Here is a 22441-nt window from a genome sequence, read left to right as displayed (position 1 = left end):
GACCTGATCCAGGAGAAGACACTGTTGCAGGGACCCTCACAACAACCACTTCATTTGCCATGTGGATAGTGAGACACACATCCCATCCAAGAGACGTGATTTCCCACGCGAGCATTACCCTAAGCCAAGAGCCCAGTAAGATAGAGATTTTCTTAAGGAAACAAACACTCTCCATGAGACAACAGATGTCTCACATTTGTTGTGCAGATGTTCAAGGCTTGAAGCCTTAGAGCTCTACGGTTATCCCCATCCAGACCTTCTGGTCCATTACTGCCCCAGGGACCATGGGAGCCCTGCAAATGTCAGTGAGACATGAATGCACAAAGCTGCTGGCCTGTCTGCAGAAGGGCATGCAAAATTATGTGAGTCTTGGGTCTTTAGGAGCTGGGGGTGTCTGGTTTGTAAGAGAGCATTTACAGCTGTTTAGATCTATAAATGTTCACACTGATTTCACAACTGCTGCCACTACAGGGGGCCCAGAGATTTTCCTGGCAGTCAACAGAACTGGAATGCAGTATTGTATGAACAAAATGCTAAAAAAAAAAAAATTCTGCCACCAAATAATGTTGGTTTTCAGTAAGCTGTAGCTGTCACCCTCAGACTGAGCAGGGGAGAGCTTGAAAGACTAGCAGGAGTCAGACATTTGACTACTGACCAACAAGTGGATCTTCACTTTGCAGAATGTGGTGCATGTCCCCATTCAAGTGCTTCTCCAGGCCCTAACACTAAACCTCAGGACTCACCCTCCACTGCCTTGGACTAGTGGTATTGATCACCACATGGGCTCTTCCATGAGGCTAGAGTTGTTTTTCCACACTGCTCCCAGCTCTGCTTGTTGCAATTCCCTACATTTATTCTAACCCAGCCTTAAAACAACATGAAAGAGTCTGGATTAAAAAAATAAATTCATTCCCATAGGCTCAAAACAGCACTATCTTTAGGAATTTTGTGTTCTCTGGCCAAGTATATACTACAATTATACAAGCTTATCACTGTTATCATGAATTCATTTTTACTTTTATAGTAAATGTACAGCAATCTTGCTTTTACTGTTATGTTTTAATAATGGATTGCCACCCAGAAAAAATCAGAGTTGCTGTAGGCAACTGGGAAGCAGTCCAGAGTTACCCTCCTGTGTGTTCTTGGTGCTGGATTTCAGAGGCTCATGCTTATTTGTCTCAGTTCAAATCTAGTGAGAAAGTTATTCTGTATTTGCATTAGCATAAAAAAGCATATTTTGCTAAAATCACCCCCTTATTCCCACTGTTTTTCGTCTAATTATATGTGGTAGAACCAGATTCCCAGAGGAAGTATACTTGGCTAAATAACTGTGCTGACTATCCCACCAATTGTTAAACACATTGTGCAATTTCTGTTACTACCTTCATTTTAACAACCTATTTTTAATTTATACTATATACATGCTAAATAAAACCCCAATATTTCAAAACCCACCCAGTCTTTGAAATTAAGTTTTCCATTAAGTGTGTTTCAGCACAGTCTAACCAATATCACCTACCAAAAGACCCAACTCCTTATAAAAAGATGCAAAAAATTTGCTTTCATTATAATACCAATTTTAAAAAGGATTCAGTCTATTCCAGAAGATTAGTCAATGTGTTCCAAACTAAATATGGGTTTTAATTCTGGAGTAGATATTAGTTCTGGGTTAAAAATACAAAAATAAATCTGGTTAGTATGTCACATCTATTAGTCATGTACTAAAAAGCTCCAACCACCAAGAGCTTTCCAGCTAGCTAGACTCTTTGGGCAGAAGCAGTGGCAGTGGCCACAGTGACGGGTCCACAGTATGGATAGGGTGGGGTAGGGTAGGGTAGGGTAGGGTAGGGTGGGGCAGGGCAGTCTGTTCCCTCATCACACCACTGAGAGTGTGCACAGTGTGGAAGACGTAAAGGGGATGTGGTTTGGCAGTACTGGGTGGTGAAGAAGATACTACATCTAGAGGTTCCTGCATCCTCTGTGACTTTTTCACCCTTTAATTTCATCCTGAATATTGAGAAGTGCCATTGTGTAGCTCATATGATAATTTCCATTAAAGAAAGTTAAGGTACTTTAAAAAGAAATTCAGTATTATTGTATCCATTAATGGATAGAGAGCTAGGATAAAAAACAAGGATTTGTCCATCAACAGTGGCTGTCAGAGCTTGCAGGCCAGGGCTTATACACAGGAAAATACCGACATAAAGACAATCCACAACCAACCAACCAAAAACCTTTCTTGATGAATCTTTCAGAAGGATGGGAAAAGGGCTCAAACATCTGTCCTAGAATGCACTGTACACCAGGTGGGATTAACAAAGGATGCTTAAATGTCACATAAGCAGTGCCACTTAGTTTTCAGTGTCAAATACCTTCACAGATTCTTAAAATGGAACTTGAAGCAACTTTGTCTGTGATTTGTAAATATGGTGGGTTTACCTCCAATAGAAGTATCTGGTTTTACAAAGAACTGTGGTCCACTTTACAGGCATGGCAGCAAATGTGTGTAAAGGATCTGTTCCTGCCCTGCCTTGCTTGAGTCTGCCCCTACATTTCTTTCAGGTGATTCCTGACAATGGAAAGCTAACTCAGTCAGATTACACTAAAATAAGAACACACTTCCAACATTTTCCTCCTAGACCTGCCTTATAATTTGGTCTGTCATTAATCCCCCAAATGTGATGGTTCCTTCCCATCTTGATTAACTTTAGATCCTTTGTGTCTTATTTCTAGAGCACAAGAGAACCATCCAAGAATGAAAAATATAGTGAGGCTGATTCTCATTTCTCTGAGATCAGTGTTCCCTTGCCCTCCCTAGACTTACACCTGATTTACAATGCTGTGAGAAGACAACTAGCACAGATATCACCTGAAGCAAGAGATGCAACTAAGCCATTGCAGAGCTCAAAACTGAAACAAACAAACAAACAAACAAACAAAGGCAATGCCACACACACATGCAAAATAATATAACAGTATTACAGAAGACCTGGAGGTGAGCATTCCACTGACAGTTCAGTACTCTCTTGTCCCTTGGTGAAGCAGGCTTTCTGTGCAGCACAAGGTGTTTCTTGGGAAATCCACTACTTCCCCTCTGAACAAGTCTGCCCTGCCATGGGAGGGAGCAAGACCCCAGTTTCTGGTTTGCAGCTCACACTCACTGCCACGGTGCAGGGCTTGAAGGGGCTGCCTGAGCTCCTTGCCATCTCTGGTGATGGCAGTGAGAAAGCCAGGTGCTTCTGCAGCACAGAGAATCTCTCCTACTTGGAGTATCAAATTGCTACTCCCACGAGGACAGGCAGGTAGGGGAGCCTTGCTGAGGTCCTGGAGGGCTCCTAGAGAGCTCTTCTTTGGTAACCAGGAGGGCCATGACACTTTCCTCTCTTGGGCTTGGGGATGCCCCTTGGAGACAAACTTCTGCTGAAGTCACAGTGTGAGCTCAGCATCATCTCTGCAGGACCAATCTTGGAGAACAGCCTGTTTCCAAATTGCAGACTCCTCTCTTCATTTCCCTTCCGTCCGAACAAACCATCTCTGTTTCTCACCACTGTAATAGGTTGATTTACAGCCTTGGGAGTTGCATGGAAAGGGGGACAGTGACCTTATTTCACCTGTGACATGGTACCGCTGGAGCAAACTAGCTTTCCTAGCTGAACTACTTTCCACAAAGGAAACAAACACTTCTGGCACCTGCACAGCAGCCAGGCTCTCTCCTTCTGTGGGCAGCAGGCTTCAGGCACAGATGTCTGGTGAATACTGCAGGAGAAGTAAATATCACAGGGGATCCCAGGGCAGGAAAAGTCCAAAGACCTTGTGGACAGTGTGTTTCACAGGCACCATGGCAGGAGAGGAGTGGAAGGTGGGGCACCACCAAGTGAGACTTGCAGAAACGTACAGGATTGGTCAGGTTGAGGACATGGGCATGAAATCATTGGGCTGTCAGGTCAGGATCACAAGGTTGTACCACACGGAACATCTCACTTCTACAACATTAAAAAAACACTAGGTTAAGACCAGGAAAGAACAAGATGGTAAAAAATGCTTTTGTGGTTTTGACACCCAGCCAGATTAACCTGTTTCTGATGAAAATGAAAACCAGAGCTCATACATGTTGCATGATATCTGGAGTTCCAGCACCTTTTTGATTATTTATTATATGTTCAAGAATTACTGCAATGCAAACCTCTGATCTTGGCTTTTAAAACATCCTGTCCTTAGCTTGCAGAGTGAAGGGAGATCAGTATGCAAGAGCTAAGAAACTAATTCAAGAAACTGCAGGATCAAAGTAACTTGGAATGAAAAAGTTAAGAAACTAATGCACTGAAAGAGATCTGCAAAGCAAGTGAAGGACATAAAACCAGGAAAAACTCTGCTATAGTGTAAACAATGTAGCTATGAAACTTTATTTTCAGAGTCTTTTGAATTTAGTTCTTTCATAACATTTCTTAAAGTCAAGGCAAAAGTTTCTAGAGTTCTGAGCTTGATCCTGTCTATTTTAAAGTAATTTTAATGGTAGAAGGAACTAGACTCAGATCTGTGTGCACAAGAGACCTGAACACTTCTGGCACCCGCTTCTGCATTAACTTGTGCCAGAGCTGTATTTGCAGAAGGGAGACGTTCATTTGCATCCTGGCCCATAACTCCATGGCTGTGGGAACATTTGCTCAGTTTGCCTAGTTAACATGTGACTCAGGTAGGTGCACATACAGATTTCACACACATACTTCGTTCATGTACACACAAGTAGCTTTCTGCTTTGAAAGACTGAATGCATAAAGCATTTGCTGGAAAACAGTTATGCATTCATTTTATTTTCAAATGCCATGATGTGTGGAAAAACCTGGATAACTTCAAACTAGGAAAAGAAAAACAAATGCTCTTGTAATTTGGAAAACAAACCATAATGCAACCTCCAGGTTATAAAGATCTTCAGGCATTCTTGACATCTTCATAACCCCCACCAGCACCAATGAGCAATGATTACTGAATGCTGACTTTAAAGCAAGCAGGCTCCCTCAGCACTGAGGAAGGGAGGATTACTCCTGGGGATTAGGTGGGCTGCCTGCCCTCCACCAGCAACGCCTGTTGGAACGCGTGACACAGGCCATATGTGATGTCCCCCCACCATGAAACAGGGACATCTGCATCAGCACTGGAGCTTGCCCTGCTGCATCCCATCAGGCATAGACATAGGAGGGGCTGCCATGGGGGAATGAGTAGTTCAGGCATATTCCTCAGAAAGGAACTTAAACTTGGCTGCTGCAGTGTCTGGGATCACTGAAGGAGCTGAACTCCCTTCCAACTTTCTCATTACTTGTCGGGTTTCCAGCACTGGCCGTCCGACACTGGACTTCCTTCCTATCCAGATCCGTCTGCTGAGCTGGTCGGTGTCAGGGTAACAAGATGGGAATGTCATTATCCAGACCTGACTTTGTCCAACCTCCACCATCTGAAACATGTTCAAGGATCACAGTCCTGTTGTTTCCAATCTAAAGGAGTTTTGGCTGAGCTGGCTTTGAGCTGTTGTAACACTGATAATGCAAAAAAGGAAGAAGAATGAGATACTATAAGGGTTTGAGCATGTCCCAAAAGTCCTTCAAAAATTACACCTCTGCTATAGAAAAGCACAGACAGTCATAAAGAAGCCAGAGCTGTGGAAAGGTTCTCTTGTGTCCTTACCTTCTCTGTCTGTGAGGGGAGTGGGAGCTATGTTCCCCTGTCTGAGTGGTGAGCTTGCCTATGTGGCCTTGCAATGATTTTGCTATCAGAAGGACAGTTTATTTACGTAAGATGTGAACACTGACCTCTTTGCCTTAAAAGAGGGGGCAAACCCCCCAATAACAGGCAGTGTCCTCATTCTGTCTCCCGTAGCCTCTGTAGTGAAGCTGAGCCTCAAGAACATCCCCAGTGCCATACCCACAACCCTTTCTGCACAGTTTTTCTTGTATTTTTGTTCTTGCACGCACAGACCTCAAATCCCTTGATCTTGCTTGGACACCCAGGCAGTTCTTGCTGCACTTTATGACCTGGACATGCTTTGGTGCTCCTTGTCCTGGGAAGCAGCTTCTGTGTTTTTCAATGCCCTGACTTTTTCCAGTTCACTGAACTGCTTCTTCCATTTAGGCCCTTGACTTTAGCTGAGCCCATAGGCCCCTGCAGGTCAACAGCAGCTATTAGCATTATCTTGCCTAGCAATTTGTTTATACAGCAGGAGTGAAAGGGACACTAATCTAATTCAAGCATTTAAGCACTGCTAAAATACAAAAATCGAAAAATTATTATTTGGCTTGTTTGAAAGACTCCTTTTTTCACAGCAAACTCTTTCAGAAGGACAGCTGATGGAGAGAGAGTTTTGCTAAGCTTTGTCTGTGCTGAAAGCCTTTCTGGTGATTAGAGATGGAAGCTTGGAAGTATTGAGTTCTTTGCCCATCCCACCACACATCCCAGCTTCCTTGCAGAGAGTCACACTGAACCCTGCAACTGCAGTGTGGGTATTTACAGATCATGTCAGAAACAACACTGTCAGGAAAAGTTTGTAGTTGAAATTAGGAATTTGCTTTCTACTATGCCCTGGAAACCATTAGGGACCAGCAGCTGACATTGGCAAAACTGAGCATCCAACAGCTGAACACCCAAATAAAACACCTTTTTTATCTTCTGTTTCTGCTCCTGCTGCATAAACCCAAATTTCAGATACTACCCCTGGAGGTGTGATTGGCAGACCTGAGGCAGGACTGAGGACAATAATGTTGGCAGGGGTACAAGCAGAGAAGTCTCAAGACACCTTTTCTTTCTCATCCTCAATTCAGCAGCCTAAAGTTGCTCTTGGGGTACAAAAAGACTCAGGGTACAGAAACCCAATTACAAGCCTGCGCTCCCAGGACAGGGAACACAGACATCAGGTATCAACTGCAGTGTCTCCAAGAGAAAAGACAATCTGGGACACTGCTTGCCTTGGGCCTCTGCCTTAGCATCTCTTACACTATCTTTAACTTTATTTTCAAGACTAAAACACCACCTCAGTTTTCTTTACAGATCCAAGGTGGGCAGAAAGGGGAAGGAAGAAGCAGTGAAGGCTGCTATAAAGTCTTTTTTGTACCAGGGATCCATATCTCAGATGCTGGCCCTGGAAAACTTTATTATTTACCTCTGTTGGAATGGGAAAGGAAAATAGCTGGAACAAGCACAGCTCTCAGAAGCATAAAGTGCAAGTGTCTAAATGAGCGAGTTCCATGGGAATCCCACTGGAGCACCAGACACACTCAGCAAATGTGGCCCAAACACACAGCGTGTTGAAGAAGTGTGAGGCATTAAACATTTACTTTCCTTTCTCTATTACTTTTGCACAACAGGACAGAAACCACCTGTATATCTCTTCCTTGTAAATTTTCTGAAACTACTTTAAAAAGATACATTTCCATTAGCAGCAGCACTGATCCTTTATTAATTCATGAAGAAGAAACATGAAATAATTGGTAAGAGCTGATCGCTTGGGAAACAGATGTCTGATTTTATAACTTGGCATGGTCACTTGGGCTTGAAGCTGCACAGGAATGTGAGCACTATGACAACTGGCACTGTCATACCTGATTTTTGCAAGCCCATCCTTTCCCTTCCATCCTCTCTCACCTACCTGAAGCTGCTGGAACTGAAGGAGCACATTCATTAACTATGCTTTGTACCTGGGAATGGGACCTACAAAAACCCACCAACCCAAACATCCAGGGTATTGTACCTGAGCTACCGAAATCAGCAAGGCAGGAATCAGCTGGAGAAAAGGGTGTGTTGCAGCCTACTCCTGTATATGGATTAGGTGCCTTGTTCAGGTTTAGCGGGACATGCTTCTTTTCACTCTGGATTCACAGCCCTGAAAACTTAATTATAGCTTTTTACCTTGCATTGATTAACATGAGAAATGAAGAGATCTCTCTTCCGTCTGCTTTTTCTCCACCCACCCATTATCCTTAAATAACCCATTGCCTGTGGATTCCCACTCTCTATAGGTGCAGGGCTGCATTCCTACTGGGGAGGAGGGACCTGAGTGCAGCCTGGGTGAGGCTGCAGATGAACCAGGGTTGAGGCCTCCTTCTGCTGCCTTTTGGAGGGAAGGGAAAGTGTAGCTTAATGTAGCTTAGTGCAAGCAGCATGGTCTGAGAGACCTACTAGACCAAGACAAACTTGTCTGAGGATGATCCCATGTGTAGGTCCCACCCCACGCTGAGGAGGTGAGTCCCAAGTTGCCCAGCCCACATTAACCTGGGACATGTAGGTGTAGCTGGAAGCAAACCCCCAGTGTCAGAAATGAATGGCATCACTTTAAAAAGGAACAAGATGCGGCACTTAGGGGCCCACATGACTCACATGTCTGAAATGATTGGGACTTAATAACTTCTACAGCTATCCCAGCCACCACAAAGTGTTGTTCATACATACACCAAACGGTCCGGAACCACTGGAGCTTTCATTCCAGCTCAGGAAGGAGGCAGAGCTGCTCTGCAAGGAGCAGAAACAAAGGCAGTCCTGGAGGTGCTTTGTGTCTGTACATGCTGTGGGGCAGCACCTCCAGGCCTGCTGGGGACACCTCCAAAAGGCAATGTGAAAGCGTTGCCTCCTCTGATGCCCGAGCTGGAGCTTCAAGCCCCTTGTCAGGCACCCATTGTTTCCTCGGGGGGAAGGGAGCATGGGAAAAACTGCAAAATGGGAAATGTAGCCTCCACAAGCCTTTAAAATTTGTAACCAAATGGCATAGAAAACAATTACAAAATGTGCAAAAGTATCCGTTACAAGCACTTAATACCTCCATCCTACAAAGTCGTGAAATAACTCGTATTCTACTTCCATACAGCTGAACTGTAAGTACCTTGGGGCCACCCGTTAGTTTTAATTCACATTATAGAAAAAATCCCTGGGAAAAAAAAAAAAACAGAGCTGGGTTTTCCTTCTCTTCCCTGCCTTTGGTTTCCTTCAGCTCCCCGCTACACCCCGCTGCAGACGGCAGCTGCCGGGGCTGGCACCGCCAGATGCCGTCGCAGCCCGGGCTCGAGGGGAGCCGCGGCTCAGCGAGGGGCGTCCCGCGCCGTGTCCCCGCGGGAGGGGCGGGACACCCCCGTCCCACTCCGCCCGCGGGCGGCGCCGCCAGGTGCGCCCGCCCCGGCGCGGCCCCGGGGGGGCGGCCGCGGCTCCTCGCCCCACCCCGCCGCGCCGGGAGCTGCCGCCCCCCGGCTGAAGTCCGGTGCCGCCGCGCTGTGCCGTGCCGGGGGTGCCGTCACTCGGCGCTTCCAGTATGCTCCTAAGATGGCGGTAGCGGCGGCGGGCGGCGGCGGGGGCGGCCGGGCGCAGCGCAGCGGCTGGCTGGAAGTTTTGGTGCGGGAGCGCTGGCACAAAGTGCTGGCCAACTTGGGCGGCGAGGCGCTGGTGCTGAGCGGCGAGGAGCGCCCCGACGGCGCGGCCCACAACGGGCTGGGCGGCGATGGGACGGCGTGCCGCGGGGCCGAGGGCGGCGGGGGGCCGGCGGCGGTGCGCACCGCCTTCACCGACCCCCCCGAGCAGGTGCCCGAGGCCATCTCCAACAAGAAGCGGTGCGTGAAGGTGCTGAAGCAGGAGCTGGGCGGACTGGGCATCAGCATCAAGGGGGGCAAGGAGAACAAGATGCCCATCCTCATCAGCAAAATCTTCAAGGGGCTGGCGGCCGACCAGACCCAGGCCCTCTACGTGGGTGATGCCATCCTGGCCGTGAACGGCACCGACCTGCGGGATGCCACTCACGACGAGGCGGTGCAGGCGCTCAAACGGGCCGGCAAGGAGGTGCTGCTGGAAGGTAGGGGGAGGTCCGGCCGTGCGCGCCCCGGAGCGGGGGGCTGTGGGGCGGGGCGGCTCGGCAGCCCGAGAGGCGGCGGAGCCCAGCTGGAGGCGAGGGGTGACCCCGCGCGTCCCGTGCTGCTCCTCCGGGCGTCTTCCCAGCGGACAGAGTTCACACCCCGTACCCCGCGCCGGGACGCCTGACGGCATGTGTTGTGGACACAGCCCCTCAGGAAGGGGCAAGCGGGATGCCAGGGAGACGGGCTTGAACTTTCGGCCCTTCTGTCTCCCCACAGCCCCGTCCGTGCGCGGTCGGTGGAGCCTCCGCAGGGGTCCGCTCCTGGGCTGAGGCTCCCGGTGGGAGCCTGACCGAGCCTCCTCCAGGGTGAGGGGTCTTCTGGATCTGCCATCAGGACGTATTTGCATCTTTTCAGCCCAAGGAAAGTGGGGAGAGTTTGGTACTGTGAGAGGATGGGTTAAAGCGGTAAAGGACCCCCCCCCCCCCCTTCTCCTGGCATTAGAGGAATGGCTTGGGTGACTTTGCCCTCGTCATCTCGAAACGCCCGACACCACCGTTTCTTCAGTTCCTCCTTCCACCACCCTACTCCCGACCAGGGATGGGGGGTGGGGGCAGAAGGGTTTAAATGAAGCTGGCGGTGCCTCACGGACTCATTGGCCATCCCTGCAAAGCAGCGCCTTTTCCTTTCTCAAAGGTGACTGAAACAGTTTCGTAAAAACTAGCCTTAGAAATTGAGCCCAGAGAAAGGAGCAGACGCTGGTGTGCGTGGAGGAGACGTAGAGGGAGGGTGTCTCCCCCGAACGGGACGGATGTTGGGGGGAACAAGTAGAAGCAGAGCCAGGTTCCCCCAGACCGCGAGTTCATGAGGAGAGAGGAGTGCACAGGCGTTCAGTCCCTGTCTTCTCACAAAGACTAATTTACTCGCTCCACCTGAGAGAATGAACAGCTTCAGAAATGCCCTTGGCGTGTGTTTGATAAAGTGATTACATATTTGCCCAGAAGTTAATTTAACCGGAGGTCAATGGCATCTGAGGCATGCTGCAGCGCTGCCTTCCCCTGTGCCATCGCTTTCCTGCGAGCCACGGGCACTCCCACCTCACTGTACCTGTAGCCCTCTCGGTACCGCACCTTCACGTGTGTCTTTTTGGTGGTTATTTTGAGGAGCAAAGGAGGTGCTGCTGCCGGCTGGGAGATGCAGCCAAGGATCAGCCGTGAGCAACCAACTATGGCATAAAGTTATAGAAAAAGTTTGAAAGGGAGAGAAGGTGAGAAAATGTATTCCGCAGTAGTGTGTGCTGAGAAACTCTTGTTGTCCACGTGACAGTGAAAACTGGAGGAGTTAGTGCTCCATGAGGATTTAAGAAACTGAGGACGGTTGTGTCTCCTCTCCCTCTGTGCCCTGCAATACGTGCAGGACCGAAGTGCATCTTGTCTTCCCTCACTGCAGCTGACTTGATTACAGATATACCTCTGAAGCATTAGTATGAACTTCTCCGGGCAGTCTGAAGTGAGACTGTTGCATCTAATTTTTATCACTGATTTTTTTATGGAGTTTAAGGGCTTTCCGGGGTGCAGGCCAGGTAATGGCTGAGCTGTGCTGTGACCTAATGAGTAATGTATATAGTGCTTGCAACAGCCTCCCTCCCTCTGTGTAGTGCCTGCAGCAACAGCACCTGAGCCACGGTGCTGCTGCACGAGCCTTTAAAACCCCTCGGTTTTCTTCCTGGCTAGGAGTGAAGATGAAGCGGTTTCGGTGGGGACTCTAAGCACCCTCCTTCACTCCTGACATCACAGCTACCTTGCATTTCTTTGCTCCATGCTGAGGTGCCTCAGTAGCTGTTTCTGCAGTTGAATTTGTAATTTGTAAAACGAGAGTCTATTTCAATAGTCATCCCTATGTAAAGTTAGAATATTCTGACACTGCACTCAGTATTTTGTCCTGCCTTTCTCTTGCTATTTCAGCAGAGTAACCAAACCAAGCGTTGGCTCCAGCATTGCCCGGGAGGGCTGCTCCCTTCAGCGGGGACCCACTCTACATGAATGGCTTATGTAAACAGGCAGCTTAAAACAATTCTCTGTGATTCTATTGCCCACTTTGAAGCTCATTCTTCAGCAGCAGTCTAAAATGGTATTTTTATTACTAAAGGAAGGAAAATCCAAAAGTTCTTTTTACCCTTTAAAGTATAGAAGGGCAACACTTGATTTTCCTTTCTTTCCAGACAATAGGTATTTGCCATTTCCTGACTTCTTAGAGAGCTACATATGACAAAAAGCAGTCAGTGGTGGGGCAGGGCAAGACCCTTGCGCAGCTTCTCTCTGGACTCTTTCTCCAACTCACAGAACAAAGCCAGCATGTGTTTCCAGGGTCAAAATGTAAGATTTACATTTTGAGGGAGATTTGTTTGTGACTTCCAGCCCAGGAAAGCCGAATTTGCAAGGGCATGGTAAGGTGTAAAGCACAAGAAACACCTTTTATGGTGCAGCAGGGCTCTGAGTATTGCCCAATGCATTGTGCATTCCTGGAAAGGGTCTTACTATTGAGTATTTCCTAGAGGTTATGGCAGGGAAGATACGGCTCAATACTCCCAACATCAGAGTGCCAGAGCCTGCTTGTTATATAGTGTCCTGCCTAAAACTGCTTGCTCAGTGAAATGAGGCATTTACCAGCTCAGCACTAAACTGTAGTCTCTCCTGCATTCCTGTGAAGGGAGGAAGGGAGCGGAAAATCCCTCCCCTGGCCTCTTCACCCTGTGTAGGAGGCAGGGCTGGCACCCGGGTGGGTGCCCAGAGGAGGAAGGTCTATGAAGAGAAGGGATCATGCAGTGCTTCATTTTAACACTTGCCCCTTTTGCTGCATTGATCACTGTCTCTGAGCTGGTGGAAAGAGATTCGCTGAAGGGTTAGGGGTGGCGTAGCTGCAGTAGCTGTGTGGGTGTGGGGGGGCACAGCTGTAAAGCTCAGTAGGAGAGGTGCTATTTTAACAAATTTAATAGCCGTGCTGGGTTGTTCTGTCTTCTCATTTTCCATCTCTGAAGGACATCAGTCTTCACTTGTATAATTCACCTACTAAGCTGAAGTTCCTTCTTATAGGTGTGGTCTGTGGAGCTGGCCAGGGTGCCTTAAATCCAGTAGAATTTGATAAATGTAAAGGAAACAAGGCGACAGGTGATACTGCATAGGGGGAGCTGTAAGGCAGAAGATTCAAGAGGAGATGGAGGTGATGGTGAGGAAGGACTTGAGACCATAGAAATCATTCTGTCTCCTCATCTGCAGGGATGGACCACTTCTGCCTGCAGGGTTTAATTTCCTGTGAGCTTTCTATCACGGTGTGGGTGTGGGGAGCAAAGCAGGTAGAGGGAGCAGGGGTGGGGGTGGCCCTGATGTTGGGCTTGTCATCCCTGGGTGGCTTCTCAGTTGTTCAGAACAGCAGGATGGGGCTTCTCACCAGCGTTCACGAGCAGAGAGAATTTCCCTATGTGAGAGACAAGGCAGCCTCCTTGTACAATACATATTTGCAGGTGTGGAAGGAAGCTAAAATTATCCTGATAGCTATTGTTTGTACATATAATTTCCCTGTGGTTGTGTTAAATTTGGGCTTCTTAAATAAGCACTTTGGAAAAACAAGCAGCCCCTCTCATGCTGTGTAAAGCACATTACATTCAAGTGACTCTCAAGACACAAAAGGTGTTTGTTTTTATCAAAGCATCCTGGATAAGAGCAGTCACTTGGCATGCTCTGTAACCAAGCTGGTTGTGCTTTACTTGTATTCCCTATGTGTTCAGTGAAAAAAATGAAAAGTTGAAGTAGCCTGTGCTAATGTCAAACAGGACCCCCCTGCATGATGCTGTATTGGGATGTGAAGAAAAAAAAAACTGCATTAGTGACTTTTGCTATCTGTCTGCAGGGTATTTTTCCCTTACTTGTTTAATGTGTGTGGGTGAGCTAGTGATGATGGTGGTGGAAGGTAGGTAGTGGGAAAAGGAGCATCTTCTTAGTGCTGTTAGAGTTTTATTGGTTTTGAATGATTCCCAGTTAACACAATTGCAAGGTCCATGGAGAAGTGGCTTTGGCAGCCTTCCTGGGTTTGTATAAATTTCCCACAGTGAGGCAGCCCCCTACACAGTGAATTTCAGCATATGGACAGTGGACTATAGTCATCTTCTGTGGCTCCCTTGAGACTAATACACAGCTTTAAAGCAATGTAAGAATAAGCACGAAGCAGTGTGTACTGTAGTAACGTGTATTATTTTCCAAACAGTATTTCTGTAAGAATTGTAAGGATTCTCCCCTTCCTACCCTTTTTAAATTTTCTCTAGGTGAAGCAAAGCAATCCTATCTGTGTAAATTACATGTTGAAATAGTGTAAAATTAGGTATGGGCTTCTTGTTGGCAGTAATTTTCGATCTTATCTTTGTTTTCATGTTTCTCTCAGTAAAGTAGTGATAACAGGAGATTTCTGAGGGATAACAAAATACAGTATGTATCCAAAAAGTGTGTCTCCTGCAAGTATAGAGGAAAAATGAGGCACAGGGCACTTAATAAGTGTGTATGTGGCATAACTACTTACTACAGTCAGGTCAGGGCTGTAAATCTCAGTGATTGCAGATTGTATGCATAGCTATTCTTTACACTTCCGGTATATGAATGGACAAAACACTTTATCTTTTTTTGAGGGGGGCAGGGAGGAGGTTGGGGGTTTTTTTTTTGTGCCAGCAAATATGCAGTTAGGGAAATGCTTTGTATTTAGAAGCTGTACGTTTCATGACTCATGTCATGGCACACAAAAGTTTGAAAGTGAAATTGAAAGGGAAAGGTGCAGGTAATCTTACTCTAAGAGTTCCATGTCTAAGCAATTCCTGAGAATCTCAGTTTTGATTATTTCAGATGCCTGCAGCTGATGGGGAAGGTTGAGTGGCAACACTTGATGTGTTTTTCATTGATTAGATTACATGCTAATTTAGCAGTCCAGACAGCCTGTATCACCTTTCACAGATAAAAATCAGTACATCCTCTTTGCAGTAATTCTTGTATGAGTCCTCTTTCTCAGTTACACTGAGGAAAATAGGGCAGTTGTGGGCAACACATTGGTGAGTTTATTTGGACCCAGTGCAGGGTGCCCTGTCAACCCACACACCCTGGAAATCATATACTAAGCCCTATAGAAGCAATTGACTACTATCTCCTTAAGGATGCTTAGAAGATTAAATATGTCTAGAGACCTGGGATTCAATTGCACATAGAGATTATACAAGTATCATTAGAAAAGAAAAAAACATGTTTTAAAATCCCAGTAGTAATTTCTTTGTGAAAATTAAATTGAAATCTTGATATAACTCTTTGAAGAATCTTTAAACCGTGAGAGTAAAACTGAAAGCTGAAGGCTTCTGCTATGGTTAATAAAACAATGTTTGTATCTTAATTTTGCTAGGGCAGGTGCCTGTTCACTGAAGGCCAATTCCACCCTCCCAGGAAGGCATTTTCACACAGGTGATGTGAAATGGCACTGGCCTCTTTCCACCCCTGCTGCCCACTGGGTTTGGGTCAGAAATACTCACTGCATGTCTGTTCTGAGGGAGCTGATGAGGAGTGTCTGTAATTCAAACAGTTTGGATTTGGGACAGCCCAGCTCAGGTGCTGATCCCAATAGATGGATGGTTTTAGGTATAAGCTGGAAACGATTTTTAGCTTTTTTTTAGTCTCTTAATCTCACTGTTTTTATAATACATAGTGTGGAACTTGCCCTGCTAGTAATTTATCTGTAAATTTGGCTGTAAGTATAGCATCTATTTGTGTTGATTCAGAGTTTGTAAGTATTGGAGAGTTTGCTCCATCTGTTTGTAACCTGTACCAGTAGTCACTCTGCTTCCAGGCTTTAAGAACACATTATTTCCATTCCATTTCTCTAATTTAGATTTCTGATCATAGGATTATTTTTTCCTTTATTCTGCAAGATTATGTTGCCATGGCTACTTGTTAGAATTGATACAGCTACTTTAGTAGAAGGGAAATTGAAGGAAACAGTGGTTCAAGAGACCAATAGCATAAGTGAACAAAATGTGATGGGAACAAAGCTGTCCCAGTACAGCATGGAAGACTCTGGTTTTCCAAGTCTGAAACAACTCTACAAGCATCTCAGAAAAATACTTGGTGAAGAAGGGGTGGTAGCAGTATTTCTAGAATGTGCAAAAATTCTTTTAGCTGCTTATCATATAGAGTTTCTGAGCAGCCCATAGAACACAGCTTTGCTGACCTTGACATGGTGGGGGGAGGTGAGCCAGGGTCTTCTTTTAGCCCCTTCCAGCCCCACGATGGTGTCCCTACAGCAGCTGTAGCTGCTCTGAGGTGGGCTTCACTTGGCTCAACTGTGTCACCTCTTCAAACCTTAAACTATCGAGCAGAGAAGAATACTTCTGCCAGCATAAGGTGTGCCTGTGCTAAGGGTCTTTGCCAGGACATCTGTTCTTGGAGCAATCAGGGAGAGCACTGTACTGTTATGGCAGATTGGGAAAGAGCTAGGGCTCAGAATAGGAGGAATAAATTGTCTTGTTTTGGCAGAGGCACAAAGTTTGTTGTAGAGATGGGAAGGAACATCAGGGGAGTGGCAGCATTTGGTACATGCCTTGAGGAGTGTCACTGCTAGCAAGGAGGCAGTTTGAAGATGTTCAAGGTGAGACATGGCAGATTTGGGCTTGAGAAGTCTGTGAGAGACTATGAAGTATGTAGAAAGCATGGAGTGCTGCTTGTCATTCATGCTACGTGTTGGAAGGTGTGTTGTGAGCCTCCTTCATGCTCTTAAATAACTGTGTCAGCTGCTATTTTGCAGGACCAGGAAAGCTGCTCTATGAGACATATCTCTGGGCTTTGAAAGATGGTTAATAGCTCAGCCTTCTTTACCTTACGCTTCTGGGAGAGAGGATTAATTGAAATTATGACATCCAGCATCTTGCAACATCTCAGAGTTCAGCAACACTGAGTAATGAACTAGGACACAAAAGTTTGCTTGCAGGGGAAGTTGGGAAAAGACAGAATTGGTTTGTTCATCATTCAGTTAGCAATCAAAACATAATTTTTTCCAGAACGTAAGTTAACAAACTTGCTTAAAAAAGGTTTAATCAGCTGTGACTAGTTCATCAGATTGCTTCAACACTAGATATTGCCTTGCTCTTAGGTTAAGTTTGTTCCTTCACATAAATTCAATTAAAGGACATAATTTCCACAAAGCTCTTTGGCAGGTACGGGTTTCTGACTGCTGCTACTGTATACTTCTGTTCAGTCTGGCTTTAATTTTGTCTGTCTAGAGCTTGAACTACTGAACTGGTTATGGCTTTGCTGCACGTATGTGAAGGGCACAACAAAGTAGGTCACTGACAAAGCAGCACATCTGTATTGTACTGTTGGGTAAAATGGAGTTTTTAATCGTAAGGAAGTGAGCCAGAAAAGTAGATGTGGAAAAACTGTCTCTAATTAGAAATAATTAACATACGGCACACTCCTTCTAAAAATGGTACACAGGTTTTTGCTGAACTGTTGTAAGCTGTGCTTGTTGGCTCAGCTCTAGAAGTCACCAGAACTAAAGCTGTGGCTGTTTATTCCTCTCTGCTCTGGGATATTTCCTTCTGACGATGACATGTATTTGAACAGTGAGGCAACTTCAAGGCAGCACACAGGTGAGTAATGTGTGTGTGTGCATCTGTATGAACAGCTTCTGGTCACTTTAATGGCAGACTGAAAAATGGTATGGTGTAAGTACCTGAGAAACAGAATTTTTTCCCAAGTGTCGGAAAGCTAGAAATATAACAAAAAAATAAAATGTAAAAAGCCAGGATCAGATTCTGGCAAAGGAGACACAACTTACCTGATTGGCTTCAACAGATAACATGACCTCTTGGGAATATTTATCAGCCTCATGTGCCATTTCAGAGAAATGGGACCATTAGTTAAGCTTTATGTTCCTTTTGCCATAGGCATATACGGCTGGTGCAGTACCTATTTTGGCTTAATTTAACATAATCAAGAAGTTATGAGAGAGCATGGAAAGCTACACCATGGAAATAACATATCTCCACTTTAGTCTGAATTATTTCAAGAATAGCTATTTCCAAGATGATTTACTATACTGACGTGTTTAAACTGCCGTTGGCTTTGATTCTGCAAGAGGAGCAAGAGACAGCTGTGTGAAGATGCTGGAGAGGTTTAGAGTTATCCAGCATGTATCTTATGAGGCTGCTTTAAGCTAATAGTTTTAACTGAGACAGTGAAAGTTTAATCTGTTTATCCTGGGCTTTGGGCTTTAGTCCCCATGAAACAGCCTGGAAAGACAAAGCTAGTAGAGGGAGTGGCAGGATTGTCGTGGCAGATGGGACTTCTCTTATAGCAGGCAGATTCCCTTTGGTCTTACTCTTCCCAGGTAGAAGCCAGAAGGATCCTGCTCTTGCTGATGTGAAGCCAAACAAGGTATTTAATTATTGGATGTTCAGAAGTATTTTTCAGGAATAAAGTGAGCAGGCTTTGCCTTGAGTACCTGCTGCTTGATTTCTTCGTGAGTTTTTTTGTTTGATTTATTTTGTCTGGTTTGAGGGATTATTATTTGGTTGGTTTGTTTGTTTGTGTGGGTTTTTTTGATTTTTGTTTATTTCGATGGGGTTTTTTTGTGGAGGATGCTGTGAACAGAAAAAGGTTTCTAAATTACAATTATTTTCCAAAGAACACATTCTTCCTGGTAACTACCTGTCCCTTTTAACCTACTTGTCCTGTCTCATGCAGTGATAGAACTTTCCTCATACCCAGCTTCCTCCCCCATGAGTGATGGGTGGCTGGGATGGAGAAGTGTCTGTAGAGACCCAGCAGGATTCCTACCACATAAATACATACTTGGGCAGAGAGACACAGACACAGACCATAAGATGTATTTATATACATACTTCTGTAATGAATACCCATCAACAGGTATTCCTTGTCTGGTGCTTGACCTTCATGTGTGCTTAGGGCCAGTATGGAAACTTTAGGCTGCTGGGGCTTTGCCAGGTCTGGAGAGGCTGACCTGATGCCTGTTGTCTATTGGGTGTCTCTGTTTTTAGCATGTCATGGTGGGCTGTTCCAGCTCAACACTGGCAAGGTTGTGGAGTCTCCCTCACTGGAGATATTCAGGAACAGTCCGGATGTAACCCTGTGCAATGTGCTCTGGGAAGATCCTGCTTAAGGAGGAAGGTTGGACCAGATGACCCCACCAGTGGTCTCTTCCAGCCTTAACAGTTCTGTGATTCCGACTCTGTATCTCACCGCTGGGAAGACTTTTCCAGAGCTGGGGATGTGGCTGTTTGTGAGCTCTGTCATATTAAAGTCAGGAAGATGTGCTTACTCCAAGAGAAGGGAAGCAAGCTTCAAACTGGAATGACTTCAGTGATGATGACAACAGGCTCTTCTTTAAGAGCTCCAGGTGTTATTACTGTGTTTTGCCCAAATTAAATTCATCTAGATTTTAGAAGCTCAGGTAAATGGCCAGTCAAACAGTTAACATAGCCCAAATTTTTGAAGTCCTGAGCACAGTGGTGAGGAGTGACACAAGCAACACTTAAACCTGATGAAAGCCCAAAAGGTGCTGCAGATGCTTTAGCTAATAAGCTTGAAGCCACTGTTGCTGTCGTGGCTTTTGTTACCCTTTTCTTTGCAGGAGTAGTGGTTAGGTTGCAGGCTGATGCACTTGGGATGTTTTTTAAGACACAGCTCTCATCTAGCTCTGGGGAGGAAACCTCTATTCCTGCCTTGAAAGAGGTAGAAAACGTCGTGGTAACTTCAGTCTTTTTTATGTTTGTGAAATGGTGGAGAAGTGTCAGGCCAAAAAAGGCCATAAAAGCAAATAACATTTTAATACAGGAAGAATGCAAGTGAAAGCAGCTAGTTTTAAGAAGCTCCCTGTCATTCAGCGAACAGCTGCCTGTATAAATAAACCAGACCTAGGTGATGTGTGAGGACAGGTTATAAAGAAAGCATTGCAGTAACAAACCAGTTGAATTTCCACTTAACCCATTAAAATCAACCCTGAAAGCCTCCATTAAGGAGAGCCATAAATTGAAGTTCTAAGAGATGGCATGTAAAATATCCCTGAAACTAAAAATGATCCTCTGTTAGTTTTATGTTTCCCTTTCACTCTGTTATATCTATTTTAATAAACGTGTGGGTTAGACTATCAAAAGAGAAGCACTTTGTTTATGAAGTTTTGAGGAAATAAATAGTGAGTCTGAACATACTATAAATTACACCCAATAAAAATAACCCAAAATTGATTCTGGGCTTTGCCAGTGTAAGGACTTCATTGCTAGGATCATTCTGTGTTGATCTTGTTTTATATATGTATTGAGCTTTTCTTCTAGGCATACTGAGAAATGTTAGTATTTAATGCTTGAGTTCTTGTTCAAAGTACTGCCAGAGCTTTTTGTCTATGTGCATAAATAGTATTAAGACCTTAGAGAAGTTTCAGGGTTCACTCTCTTAACAAAAGACTGAGGAGCAAATACCTTCTGGTTTTTGAGGGAGGAAAGGAAGGGCTAACTTGAAAACACACAGGTTTCTGTGGGAATTTTTATGATGTTTTACTTTGAAATGGCATTTTATATCTAAAAATTAAGCAAATTTCTTTCAAAAGGCTGATTTGAACTTGCATTTAAACTTTTTATAAGTAGAATTTTCTGTGTGGAATAGCAGAGAGCTACCCAATGTACCATCTCCTCACAGAAAATCTTTGCAGTCACATCATGTTTATCACAGGAAATTTTCATAGCCAAAAAGTTTTGACCAACTCAATGTAGTACTTTGTTCCCATTTTGTTAAAATAAATAGTTCGTTTGAGTAAGTGCACGTATTTATTCAGTTCTTTGGAAAATTGAGATATGCTGTTCTCCTTAATCACTTTGTTCTATTACTTTTCTATCAATATGCACACTGTATGAAGTGGATAAGGATGTATATTTGGTATGAGCCAAGACAGATACGCTTCCAGTAGAGAAGTCACAAGTGATACATTATATGGATTCTTGTAAGACATTTACATTTGATCTTTTCAGTTAGTCATACTTCTGGGAGAATGCTTCCTTGTTTCTCTGAAACTCACAGTGGAAACCTTGAATACAGGAGGAAATGAAGAGACTCCTCAAATCTCTAAAACTTGCATAAAATAGCTCTTCTAGGTGTAATTTTAATATCTTCTCAATGCAGCTGTAAATTAGGTTGGCTTCACTACCTTTTTAGCTTTTGCTGTATTAAAGACTTCATGTAGCACTCTGTATGTGAAGGAATGAAGAAGTGTTCAGGAAACCATAGAGGCTAGAAGGTTATTTCTATGGGGGAATATGCAAGATATTATTTAGTTTCTTTATTTCCTCTCTGCTTTCTTTCTGTTCACTATTGCATTGGCTGATGTTGGTTTAGGAATGCCTTAAAGTGTAGCTGTTAAATTCCAGAGCTGACCTAGCCCTGGTGGGGGCACAGCTATAAATGTCTGTCCGCAGTGTTACATAGACACAAGGTGCAAGTGGGCACACACAGCTTGCATGCATGTTGTACATGCACTTGCTCATATCTAAGACAGAACTTGTTTGTTGTCAGTTATGTGTAGATTAAGTTAATTGTTCTTTGGAAACAGAAATAAATAGAGTCTTGTTTATACCTGCAACTGAAGGAGTCTTAGGGTTGATTCATTTGCTGAAATGCTTTACAGGAGGCTGCACCTCCAATTTTGGTTTTTCTCAGGGTCTGTGTTCCCCGCCCAGACCCTGCTGTTCCTGTCTCGTTGTCTGTGGCTGAGTCTCTGGTGGTGAGCTGGTGATGGCCAGGCTGGTGGGGACAACCTGCCCTCTGCCAGAGAGTGCCAGGAAAGAGAGTGAACGTGGAGCAAGAGGTGGGAGAGTGAAAGCCACCTCCTCTTCAAGATGGCATGGATTTTCCCATTAATTTCCATGGGATTAGGGTATTTTTTAGCAAGCAATAATGGCATAAATCACTGATGGGGGAAAAAAAATGTGCTGATACAGCTTTATCCTTTCCCCAACACCTACTGTATTAATTCCCCTTTAAAATAGTGCAGACAGATCTTTGGTCCTGACTGGGTGACTCCCTTGGCTGGCTTTCTGCATGGCTGGCAAGATCTGCTCCAAGCTTTCCATGGAGTCTCCGTTACTGTGGTGCTTTAGTGTGCTTAGCAAACCTTGCTCCATGCTCTGCCTCCCCAACCCTGTTGGCTCGTCCTTCCTCCCTTCTCTCTCCCTCAAAGACCGCTGAGCAAAAGCTTTGTAAAATAGATGTGGCAGCAGTTCTGTCTCCGAGTTCAGTCATTTTGTGCAATAATAATTGATTAAACAATTGTTGTTTATCTTCGGTTCTGTGCTAATCACGAAGGTTGAATAACTCTGCACAGTCACATCTGTTCTCAAGTTGTGGGTACTTGTATCAAATTAGAAAGTATCAAAATGTTTCTGCTACAAACCTCCCTGGTTTCTCTTGAATTCTGGGGTGACAGATACTGTATGGACAGCTTTTCAAAGGACGTTTCAGGTCTTCATTCTTGTTCACAGCTAAGCTCTTCAAGAGCAGAAACACACTAAAAATAATGTTTCATTGGAGCAGAAAGCA

At 45.0% G+C, this 22441-nt stretch overlaps 1 protein-coding gene across 1 annotated transcript in view; it reads left to right on the top strand.

The window, feature by feature from the left end:
* Window positions 1-9206: 9206 nt before the first annotated feature.
* Window positions 9207-22441, top strand: part of SNTB1 (syntrophin beta 1) — a 110320-nt gene continuing 97085 nt past the window's right edge. The window contains exon 1 of the mRNA XM_032132390.1: window positions 9207-9817. Coding sequence (XP_031988281.1) covers window positions 9295-9817 — 523 coding nt within the window. The 5' untranslated portion in view covers window positions 9207-9294. The remainder of the gene's footprint in view (window positions 9818-22441) is intronic.

The sequence above is a fragment of the Corvus moneduloides genome, chromosome 1, assembly GCF_009650955.1.
Source record: "Corvus moneduloides isolate bCorMon1 chromosome 1, bCorMon1.pri, whole genome shotgun sequence".
NCBI classification, from domain to species: Eukaryota; Metazoa; Chordata; class Aves; order Passeriformes; family Corvidae; genus Corvus; species Corvus moneduloides.
This window is presented reverse-complemented; position numbering and strand designations above follow the sequence as displayed.